Source organism: Fulmarus glacialis, unplaced genomic scaffold (assembly GCF_000690835.1).
Source record: "Fulmarus glacialis isolate BGI_N327 unplaced genomic scaffold, ASM69083v1 scaffold20200, whole genome shotgun sequence".
Classification (NCBI taxonomy): domain Eukaryota; kingdom Metazoa; phylum Chordata; class Aves; order Procellariiformes; family Procellariidae; genus Fulmarus; species Fulmarus glacialis.
In genome coordinates, this window is record NW_009187368.1 from 8,504 (window position 1) to 20,934 (window position 12,431).

Here is a 12,431-nt window from a genome sequence, read left to right on the forward strand (position 1 = left end):
AGACTGCAAAAACTGAGAAAGGAATTCAGCATTGCACATAATTTTTTGTCTGGCAATACCTACACTCCTTTAAATAGTTACTACCTTCTCATCTATCTTTGAAGATGTTGCTTCTTAACAAAAAAAATTCTCCAACTACAGAAGTTAAGCTGCACTCACCCTAAAGTGCGATTTTCCAGTTTTGCAACCTGTAGACACGTGAATCACAGAATGTGCAAATTTGCACTGTCCTACAGGGAAGCACAAGAGTTTGCTAACAGTCTTCTCTGAAAGAAAGATCTAATGAACATTCACTGTTAGTTTCCATTGTGTAAGCTTTTAATACGACAGAAAAAGCTAACAGAATTGCACATACTAATCTCACTGACTGAATATTTTGCTGTTAAAATAGCATGACATACTGCAAAAGCAAATCCTGTATACAATATGTAAGTATTTAGAAGATATTCCTAAAGCAGTAAGACAGAAAGACCCAAATGAAGGACTAACAACTCCTTGCCCAGTTACAATACCCTTTAGCTTTGTGATTTAAACAGGAAGCATGACTTTCAAGAACAGCCATTCAAAGCTAACTGAAAATTTAGAAATGATAAATGCAAAAAGAGTTGCTACATTTACACGCTGTCAGGGTTGTTTGTTTGGTTTTGTTTGGTTTTTTGGTTTGTTGTTTTTTTTGTTTTTTTTTTTTAAATCCATGGTCTGGCCTTTATCACCAAAATAAACCAACAACAAAAACCAGTACATACTAAAAATATCAGTCCAAATCAGCAATACTTGATACAGATAGAGATATATGCTGACATTTCAGCAACATGGAGCTAAACTATTCATCTATTTGAAGAGAATACCCCAAGATTATCTCAGAGCTTTAGAATCCCAAATTATTATGATACACTCATAAGTATACTTTTGTAACCAGCAAAAAAGTTAAAAGCACTTTCTTGACTTCAGAACACGGTCCATTAAAAATAATAGGTCAATAACTGCATTTAATGTATATGCTCTTTACAAAGGTTATGCCTTCAAAAAACTGGTTATGAATTCTGGGTTTTGAGATTTTTATTATTTTTTTAAATGAAATTTACAACGTTAGCTGCTTCTTTGCACCTTTTTCTCTTTGCCTTTCTGCTCTGAAATTAGGCGTAGAATCTCTTGGGTAAATGCAAAGTCAAAATACTTGTTCAACATGATAGTGTTGAGCTTTGCTGGTAACTAGCTGTGCCTCATAATTTCGGCACTTGTGCTTCTGACAGCTTTCAAGATTATTTTTCTTGAGGTGTATGCTGTTTATCAATCTCCAGGCATGAATACACTACTGTCTTACAAGCTCCATTTTGGCTAAAGGCATGGCCCTGTACTACTTTCCCAGAAATTAAGTACTCTTTTTCTTCCCACACAAATTTAGCTCTTAAGCTTCCTCAATATAAGAGTAGATTCTTGTTATGCTGATGAAGCTCTTACAAAGGAACTTCCACCTACTTCCTCCATCTTCTACACACAATAAACATCCCCACAATCTGTCCAAGCTTTCATCTACTCTCCCACACCAGCAGAAAGGTCTTGATACTTAAGCTGCCCATTGAAACTGTGGGAAACCATTGGTTGTTTCTGTTTTATAAAACAGATAAACAAAGTACTCTTTCGCCACCGCAGTTCTCAAGTAGTCAAGAGACAGAAAATTGAATTATGGCAGCTAATAGCCATTGTTTTGCTGGAGCTAATACTCATTTGGTAGTTTCAGACTGCCAAAAGACATGGGGATCAGCAGCTCAGACTAGCACCTTTTCCATGATTGCTAAATCACTAACAGAAGAACAGATCTTGTTTCAGCAAGATACCATAAAAGAAAGCAAGCCTCATAAAAAAAACAAAGGAAAAGGCAGGTTACAGCAGTGTAGCTGTGGAGCAGGAAAGCAACCAAAGTGTTTTACTATTACATGGGTCATTTGATAGAGGTTTATTACTACTCTTTGTATGGCACACTGTGGTGCTTTCCGGATTGTTTCAATACATCTGCTGAACTTTTCTGCACTGGAAGTCTCACGCATCACGGACTGCTGTTTTCCTGGTGTCTTTAATTCTGCGCTCACAGTACTCCACAAGATGCTACACTGTACCAGAAGTGAGCTGCAGTATTAAATAAAATTCATTCTACTGCAGGGAAAAGAGTCTTAAAATATAGCAGTTCTTAATATATATAGACACTTTCATTTAAAACTCCCTATTTTCTTCCACTCAAGTGTCAAAACAAAGAGTCACTATTCACACAGGCTGTTAACAGACTTTGAGACATGAACTTTGAGTGTCTTGACAAAACCCCAATAAGTAAGCTTATTGTAGTTCATAGTTACAGTGAGAAAGACAGATAAGAAAGCCATATACAGAATTAAGGAGACTTTGCACTTTTCATCATGCCCAGCCCTGGGTAGTTCAGATGGGGTACTTGCAGGCAAGCAGGCAGGCAGAGTCATCGTCAGTTGTTTGTGTTGGGACACCTCATAGATTTCACTGCTCACTCTGAAGACTGGCGATTCATGTGTGCTTTTTAGTTTCTTTGTTTTTAAAAGTCTTTAAAGTTGCATCACTCGGAATCAGATAAGTCACTTTAAACAAAGCAAAGTGTTACGTGTGACAATTTATTTATAACATACTTCCCACCATCACCACCACACACCACCCTGTGAAAGAAAAACCCCTGCTGAAAGGGTGACAATTTTTAGTATGTTTGAAAGAAATTAGACCAACACTGCATGAGGAGCCACTCTAGTCAAATTAGGAGCATAACAGAGGGGGAGATGGTTCAAAGCATACATTTACTTTAAGCATTCTGGATTAGCCTGCTTCTCCACTTCCTTAAGAAGTCAACACACAATTGGTCTAAACTCATACCAATTTCCACATTATGTTTAAAAGACAAATTAGGCAAGAAGTCTTTAGTATAGAAAAGAAACCCCAATGCTTTTTTAATATACTTTTCAGATTTCAATAGGGGAACTGGCAACTAGCCTAAACATCTTCTATCTCACATTTACTCCCTAATACAAATATTAGCCCAGGAAGTGTAGCCTAAGAGTTCTGACACAGCCACTATCTTAAGATAGCTTCTCTTGTTCAGAGGACTTCTAGACATACACTTCTGTTAAAACTTCTGGTTCTTGTAGGTCATGTAGAAGGTCCCAACATCACACATAACATATTTTTCTTTTAACACCACGTACTGTTGAAGCAGCGTTTGGTGCTGAGAATGGATTACTTCCAAGAGGGCAAGTCTTGTGTGCTAATTTTGTAACATGAAATATGCTGGAGAGAGAACCAGCAGGCATGGAGAGACCAGCTATGCTGCTACACAGGAGATAGTGAGGTAAACTGTTAATTTTTAGAGTGGGTGTAGCTTGTTCCATAGAGTGTTCACGAAGCAAAGGACCAAAACTCTTTCTCAAGCTCTTGTACAACAGGTAAGGTGCAGTAAAGTAACAGTGGCTTGTTTGTCTGTTTCTTAAAAAAAAACCAAAAAACAAACAAAACCCCAACAAAACAAAACCCAAAACCTTCTTCCAAAGCATAAGGTACTGGCAATTCCTTAACATATGGGCCTCAAGGTTCAGCCTAACAAGCCAGACCTCTTTCTAAACCTCCCTTACTTCTCAGTTAAGTGTAACATGCTGCTTTATCAGCAGTTCAAGAGAGAAGTCCCTCTAAGGAAAAAAAGGAGTGGTGGTAGAAATACAGCCTAAAACCCACAGCAAATTATTTGTCCATATCCGTAAAGTGAGAGATCCCCTACTGTTCTCTCTCCTTGGTTTCTGGAAATTATCCAGAATTAGAACCTACCAAGATGTTTGAGCAGTATTTTTATCCACACTGCACTGACTCTGGTCTGCATAACACTTCTGCATTAACCTCGAGATATCTCAGTTTTTACAAGACATTGAATATATTCCTGTCTTCCTGTCCTAAAGGTTCCCCTATTCCTCTTCAACAGGAACAAGAGTTCTATACAACAGGTACTTTCTAGTGCCTCTGAATGGGAGAGGAAATAATTTCATGATGCTGCCCAGCAACATCTACTGATATCTTAAAATTATGTTTTACTATTTTACTGGGGGGGGTGTGGAGAGGGAAAAAAGAGCAGGAGTTTAAAAAGAAAAAAAGAAAAAAGCAAGGAGAGTCTCCTAGGCTCTTTCTCCACTTAAAATGGAGATTAGAACAGATAGCAAAAGCCCTGTCCAGTCAGGAGGGATCCACATCTATTCCTCCAGACAGGTGAATCTGTTCTATAGTATGACATCAGAAAATGGTCTATCAGTGTTAAAAACAAAAAGTTGTAAATATGGACACTAAGATTTTGGGCAACACAATGATCAGGAAAGGGCCTGAACAAGTTGTGTCAACAGAAACAGGGTTTGGGCTTTTTTTTCTGCAGATGCAAAATGGCAAAGCCTCCACAAACTTTATTTCTGGGAGTCTCTACAGAAGGCAGAGAAGTCTAGGAGGCTAAACCGAGGAGCCCTAACAAGGAAAAGGGGTGTGCTTACAAGGGTCCGTATCTGGTCTCGTATTTAGAAACAATGTTCTTGCATCGTCCCACTTCCTTGCGCAGCTCTGCAACCTCCGTCCTCAGGGCCGTATTCTCTTTCTCAAGAAAGGCTGCCCGAATTGTGATCTGATTCTCCTTTAATCGCCGAGCATCACGGGAACGCTTTGCTGCCACATTGTTCTTCTTTCGCCTTGTCCAATATTTTTCATCCTGTAGCAAAAAAGAAAGAAAAAAAGAAGATGTCAACCTGACAACTATATTAAACCTCTTTATTGTATAATGACATTCACACTGATTGCTATATTGAATAATCTCTTCATTGGTTTGCAGGGCTCAGACACCAAAACGCAGGCAACACAGTATTGTAAGATTTCATCCTTACACAAGTCTCGGTTTAGGATAAATCAAGTGTACTGCTAGAACTAGGGAGATTAAGAGACTTGGCTACTAAGAAGCTGTCAAGCTGAAATGCTCCCTTTACTTTGTTTCAATTCTGGAATGAACTTCCACAGAAAACAACCTGTTCTGTTGTCTGGGCTGCCGGATTAGACATAATGCTGGGCAAATACATACAATGGCCTTCAGAAGTGCAGTTGGTGAGGATGTGACTTGACAATTCTTCTACTTCTAATTTCTGTGTATAGCATGGTAAGTTGCTTCTGCCCAGTAATTATCTCATGATACCAAACCAGCAAAACAGCAAGAACAGCAGTTGACTTGCCAATTCTATTCTTGGCCGTGCTTCTGCCCAATCACGTAGGTATAGCGCCTTAGCTTTATACGTCAAAATGTTTGGGCAAAGAGTCAGAAACTTTGATCAAGGCCTAGAGAAGTTTGCAGCAATAAATCTGTTACCTTTTGCTCATCTGGGACAAAAACCTTCTTGGCTTTTTTAATCATTGGTTGTGGTTTCAGGTCCTCTTCAGTAAACTTGTGCTTGCGAGGATTGAAGAGCTCACCACCAGGCACACTGGACAGCACTAAATCAGCAGGGTCAGGGTTAAAATTCACCTCAACTTCTACGCAGTCAGGATCAATGGGGCTGGGAGTATTTCTCTCATTTTGTGGTGGGGACTCTGGCAACAATAGGAGAAGTTACAATACATTCAGCAAAGAAGCCAACTTGGGTATCTCTATTTATTGCCCTACTGTGGAAAGTATTTAATGGATTTGGTGCTTCCCTAAGGTGTGCTTGATGCTGTACAGCTGCTGGTACAGAGAGAAGCTACACGGTCCAGTGCGTAATACAAACTCTAGGAACATATGCCAGGCTAACAGACATGAGTAGATGGATGCGAGACAAGACTTAACACTTCCTTGGCAAAAACTGCATGCTTTGCACACTTAAGAAGCGCCCTCCACAGCAGTGAGAAGTGAGAAATTTGTACCAGCCTGAGTTTTGTGCCACAGAAAGCCTGCCCAAAGACCCGGGTCTCTGGGTCCTTCAAAGGTCAGACAATTGTATTTCCAAAAAAAGGACTAAATGAAGGTGGGTTTGCTACATATGCAACTCCTACTTCTTCGCCACATGGAAACAACTGTCCTAACAGACTGTCTGATACTGATAGCGTTCATACGAAATTTGTCATATTTATCTATTGTTTACAAACTTCATACACATGAATTGCAAATGTCAGTGCAATCTGAAGTAGTGATCAATGAATAAGTTTTTTCATATACCACCTAGAAAAAAGCCACACCCTATGTCTTATTGACAGAGTTCCACATTTTGCCTTTTTCTCGCAAATTCACCGAAGAGGCCCTAAGCAAAATGCTTCCTGTAAAGTCTGCTCATAAAATAGTACTGTGAAAGTTTAGTGGCTATCACGTTTAAACTCCAAATCTAGAGCAAACTGAGCTGCTAAATTCTTTAATAGAGAAGTTCTCCATATTGCAAATAAAGAGTAGAAGTTTCCTAGTACCATTTAAGTACAGTTTTGTTTCTTTGTTCCTCCATTCCCACTTCAAAGCACCACATCAAACTGCATCATCAACACAACTTTTCACATTTCACAGGCTAGCATGAAAAGATTGCTTCCTTGTTTTTCTATCAAGCATTGTTATTTGAGATACATTAAGCTAGCATAAGTTCACCCAAGCAGACCAAGCCACCAAGGTAGCACAAATGACTTGTCACACTTGTCTGTTGTAAAATAACCTGAGAAACTATTTTCTCAACATGTTCAGCTTCTCCCTAGATTAGCAATACCAAGAAAGCAAATACTTTATGTTGGTGTTTCAGCTCTTCTAATTTCAGAAGAGAGACAGACTGCACACTGAGAGACACTCACTTTTTCCAGGAGGGGGAGGGGAAGAAGAGGAGAGGCAGCATCTTCATGAATTCACACGTGGACTAAGGCTCTACACTGAGCATGTTTGTGCTACTTAACCTGCCACAGCTAACACTGACAGGTTAGCATTTCTCCTCTTTGATCTAAAGAGGCACCTTTTAATACAAGAATAACAGAAGTCCCTCAGAGCCCCATATTATTCCATCTACCTGTGCTGGAAGCTGCTTCAGATTGCTGGTAGACTGCAGTGGAAGAGGATGATGCAGGAGAACCAGTGGAAGCACTGGCAGACTCCTTTCCTTCCAGCTCAGCCACAGGCAAGAGTGGATTCTGGTTCAAATCCAGGTGAGTAGGGCTGGAAGGAATTCCATTCTCCAGCAGGAACTCATCCAGATCCATGTACTCCAGGTGGAAAGACTCGCCATCGTAAGGAATAGTTTTGTCCCAAATGGGTGGCATAAGGGAAGCCGAGACTGCCATAGTGCTAGCAGCTGCTGCCTCATCTTCCTCAAGCTTTATCTTCTCCTTCTCTTTATCTGAAAGATACAAGTAGGTCACTGTACAAGCTGCAACACAGGAGAGACTCAAGATTTAAGAGTCTAACAAAATCCCAATGAAAGGAAATTTGGTAAGCTATAGTTCTGCCTCATGACACGATCTGAAAAATCAGATGTTGAAAGGCAACATTCATTCATATGTAACTCAGTATGGAGTGCTCTGACTCCCTGTGACAGCCAGACCACAGACATCTGAGTAGCCTTGAAGACCAGCACCTTTGCTGTGATAACTTACCAAAACGTGATATAATACTGCATCTAGCTTATTAACCAGTCACTGCAAAATAGCCTGTTTTTCACAGGCTTATCTTGGAAGACAGCGAAAGTGAGTGTCTGTAAGTAGGATTACATGGGAAGCCATTAAGAAAACTCTGAGGAAGCAGAGTAGTTTATTCTATGCACAAAGAAAGAAGGTGCAGAAGAATAATCTAGATACAAACAAGGAGGGACTACGGGTTTTCAGATTACATTTGAAAATTAGTCAAAAGGTCCACAGGACACCAGAGACCTGGATGTCTATTGCTCAGTATTTTAGAAGCATTTCTTTCTGAAATGACTCAGCATGTCCACACAAAGCAATAGCTCCAAATGCTCTTCACTATAGATAGCTCAGAGCACCTACATACAATTTTCACTCTTTGGGGAGATGTCTAATAAAGCATACTCCCACACCCCATCCCCAAGCCACGAAAGACTGATGAAATTTTCTCCATTTACTATGCTACAGTGCACATATTACAGAAAAATGGCTGTTTCTATGTTCCCCATAGCTACTGAATCTTAACAATTGTCTGGGACAAAATCCAAGCAGAAAACTCAAGTTATGGAATAATTACATAATTTAAGAGATAAAAATAAGCTGACAGAAAAGAAAAAAAAAAAATCCAAGTCATTTTCCTGATCCAGTTCTCCACGTAACTGTGCAGTTCTACCAGCACTGAAGGAGGCATTGCAGAAGCAGTGCTAGCACTGCCAGCATTGAGCCAGCGCTGCCGTCAAAAGGAACGGTCACCAGTTGTAACCTAACCAACTGCAAATCAGTTCTTACCATGGAAGCTGACAAATATTCAGTTCAATGGAACAAGGACTCCAGGGACACACACTGGACCAGTTTGGATCTCCACTACTCACACAGGTTAGCCCGACAAAATGCACAAATCTTTGGCATTAGGGTTTTCTAGATTAACTACAACATGCTAAAAGAGTATTTTTCTTTACCGGGGGTGGGAGTGAGGGTGAAACTCTGCTCTAAATCAGAAAAGCCTATTTATATAAAACCTATTCTGATAGAACTGGCATTCCTTCCGCTGTTGCCTTAGCTGGTGTGGAACTGAGACTGAAAGAGCTTTTTATGGCTTAAAGAACAGTGCTGCCATACAAAGTAAATTATCATTTTAACCTACCATACTCTGAACATTTTATGCAAAAGAAGATACCAATTTTAAATTAAACAGCTGAGAAAACATTCACCAGCCACAGACTTGGGACTAAGAGCAAGTACCTAAAGAACATGTTAAATTCAGACCAGTGGCTCTGGGACCTGAGCCTTGTTAACAACATCTTGCAGCTTTTGGCCTTCCCCCTTGCCACTTCACACTGCTGCCTCTGAACTCCCAACTCCTATCCCTGCTATAAACTCCTTTTTGCAGGGGAGTTTTGCAACTTTCCTACCCTTTACTTGGGCAAAGCAAATGTGCAGGTCAACAGTCATGATCCAAATAACCTGAATGTTTCTAAATAGCTCCTACTTGAAGCTAGAAAACAAACAGCATCTACTCTACTTCACATATAAGGGCAATTTCACTTACTACTGAAGCACACCCCACCAAATTGGAACCGCCATTTTACATCCAACTTGTCAATCAGGGATTGTGTTATTTCCATAAGGTTTTCATAGTCCTGCACAACCAAACCCAGATTTACATTGAGGGTTGCAGACGATATCCTAGTAAAGACATCACCAAAACAAATGCAAGTGACAATAATGAATTCTTTGTAAATCACTTTATTTTTTAATCAACATAATAAAAAACTTGTGAATGTTGAGTCAAAACGTCAACTAAAAAAAAGAAAAATCATTCTTTACTCTTGAAAACAATAGTATTCCTTTATGCCTGTTTTAACGCAAGCCAGCAGTGCTTTCGTTCTGCAACACCTAATACAACATCTCCAACAGAGGAGAAAAGAAACCTTAAGTGATTAGTAGACTAAACATAATGCTCACAAATATTTTTCAGAAGGTAGATGCCAATGGCATCTGTGGCTCTTCTCAGATCTTTTAATGCCTTTTAGATGTGCACCATCATCCTGCTGTACTTCAGTAACGTGAAAAGACTGTGGTCCCTCCAACTTCCTCTTGCTACTGTCCCTGGCTCACACCAGATTAGATCCTTTCTTCACGTGAGAAGACCATCTGAATTTTTTTCCTTTTGCTACACATTGACAACTGGACACGCACTGGGCCCCCAGTGCTGTCTTTGTTTAGCCATACTGTCTCTCTCTCTCTCCCCCCTCACTTCTAACAGCAATATCTGAAGCAAATTAAAATAGCAGAAGTTAATATGCATATTGGGTGCCCATGTATTTCAAACGTGATACGTAAAAAGATAAAACTGTTGTATGATCATTTTTGCATTGACGTTTTCCCACTGGCTTTCCTTCAATTCATTTAATCTTTATTTCTGCTGCACAACATCCTGCTGGGTGCACAATATCTAATGAAACACTAATTAACTCCTTGCATCTTGAGGGGTAAGTTTCCACCTGCCCCAGCACAGGGACCTGAAACTTTAATTCTCTGAAGATATTTATAGTGTAAACAGGTATTACCTGACAGGAGAGCTGCAGTATTCTAAGAGGCTCCATTTGCAGTGATTCAAGGTCACCCTGATAAATCTGGACTGTACTTCTGCAGCTGATAGCTCATGTCCGATTTAGCCCCCTCATTCTGCCGCTGTGACGTATTAACTAGGCTGTACATCTGCTGTTAACAGAGAGGTCACTAGTTTATGCTAAGTAATTTAGGCAGAGCATTTCAGTTCTTGAACTGTTGGAAATACTGCTGGTTTAGCCAAAAGCAACAGCCTGGAAAGAGCTTCATTCCACATCCTGGTTTTTCCTCAAAAAAAAAAAACAAAAAACAAACAAACCAAACCCAGACCAAAAGACATTTTGGGCACAACTGTCAAGTGCTATCCCAGCCAAAAACAGAACAAAACTTCTTTGACAAAGTCCCCCTCGTTCATCAAAAAATATTGTCAAACTATATTTAAAACACTATACAGACTAAGGCTGATGGCTCCATAAATCTTTAGTCCCACTTGTAACAATGGAACAAGACAGGTTATAGGGTTCTGTATTCCCGATGCCCATTACTGTGATGTTTGTTGAGGCACTCCTCCTGCCACAGCAGCACACAACTGGTGATTAAGGCATCCTTTGGAGAGCATGCAGCAGCTCATAATTAATAGCAGACACCTACCCTCCTGCTCCAGAATATTAACTCTCTTCCCCTACCCCGCAGGACTTTTTATAAAAAGATTATTATTTTTATTTATTTAATCCCTACAATGTACATGACAACAACTTACAGCAAGGCCGGTCAGATATACTTGGTATATGGCAGGGCATTCCGGCTGATGGCATTCAGTTGGAACTGGGTGTCCTCCTCTGTTGCTCAGAAGGATTAGAAAGCCTGCTTGCTTACTGGGTGGTCAAATTACCTACGGCAGTTGGAAAACCCATAGGTAGCTTGTGGAGACTATAAATGGACACTGAAGCTAGTTGATACCGTTTCTCACGGAATAAGACAGAAAATTGTATTTTTGTCAACAGGCATTCCAGACAAAAAGCATAGGGTCTTTTCTCGGAAAGCTTGCTGAAAACACACCACTGTATTAAGTAAATTAGTAATTATTTAACATCTTGGCTGTGACATTATACTGTAAAGGAACAGAAAATAAACAAGGATCCTCTGGAGTCAGTTGAGTCACAATTCTACTGACAAGTCTTTTGTGAAATTAAGAGTAACTACCTGCTAACACAGAAGGCGTTCTTTCTTTTGTCTTGCAAATATGCAAACAAGAAAAGCATCAGAGCTCAAAATAAACAGAAAGCAGTAAGTTCCACAAAGCGTGAAGTGAAACAGTACAAGGTGGACTAAGGAAATCTATGGAGAAATTTTAAGAATGAGAACAATCTCAACTTCATCACAGCATGAATGGAGAGGGGTAATCAAGATGCAAGTTTTAGAGAATCAAGCTGAACACCTTCCCAAGCTGGAATGGGGTCATCTAGTAAAAGGAAAAGTATCAGATGTTTCTAATTTTAGAAAAATGCACTACCTCAGAATCGTATTAATTTTAAAATGTTACACCTCCATAGGCCAGATCACATGATTCTGGACAAGAAAACCACCCCTAAGACAAAGTCGCCATATCCCAGTCAGCTACCATCATAGTTTCCATGCATGAATTTAAATTGCTCCTGCTGGCACTATCCCCTTTAAAAAGGACTGGGTGAAGAAATATCTTAAGAAATCCCACAATGTTGTAGATTCAAGATTCTATATACTGCAGCATCCTGCACCATAGCAACATATCAGAGGCTTTATCAGAGGCTGACTTTTTTTTTTTTTTTAACAGAAAGGAGAAAAAATATTTGCCAGAATTACAAGATGGATACATTTACACAGTATTGTGCAATATTAGACATACAAACTAAATAGATCTTAACTAGGACCCTCATCGGGAACAATCTTGCCAACCTTGCTTGCACTGTGGTCTACCCTGGATATTGTCTGATGTTCCAAAAATTATTCTCAACCTCAAAATTCCTAAACGTAAGGACTTATTTTATTATACACCAGTACAGTGGGCATTACAGCGGTGCAGATAAATCTGAGCCTTCCTCAAAATCAAACTGATACTCAGAAAGGCAAAAATACTGCCAGGTGGGAAAAAAAAAAAAGTGAAAAAAAAAGTGCCATCAGCAATGAAGACTATAAGCATCACTGCTGTTATTTACACAGCTGCTGTCTGCATAATC

At 39.7% G+C, this 12,431-nt stretch overlaps 1 protein-coding gene across 1 annotated transcript; it reads right to left on the reverse strand.

Moving 5' to 3' along the window:
- Positions 1-1,930: 1,930 nt before the first annotated feature.
- TEF (thyrotrophic embryonic factor) lies at positions 1,931-11,015 on the reverse strand. The gene is made up of 5 exons (XM_009574967.1): positions 10,976-11,015; positions 7,038-7,394; positions 5,393-5,613; positions 4,536-4,747; positions 1,931-2,603 (listed from the first exon to the last, which is right to left on the reverse strand). Exons 1-5 carry the CDS (start codon positions 11,013-11,015, stop codon positions 2,582-2,584), a joined length of 852 nt encoding a protein of 283 aa, XP_009573262.1. The 3' UTR covers positions 1,931-2,581.
- Between the last annotated feature and the right edge of the window lie 1,416 nt (positions 11,016-12,431).

Coding starts and splice junctions, on each gene's coding strand:
- TEF (XM_009574967.1), bottom strand. CDS start 11,015: ATGCCCTGCCATATACCAAGTATATCTGACCGGCCTTGCT. Junction 5,614..7,037: donor TGAAGCAGCTTCCAGCACAG/GTAGATGGAATA, acceptor TATTGTTGCCAG/AGTCCCCACCACAAAATGAG. Junction 2,604..4,535: donor GAGACCAGATACGGACCCTT/GTAAGCACACCC, acceptor CTTTGTTTAAAG/TGACTTATCTGATTCCGAGT.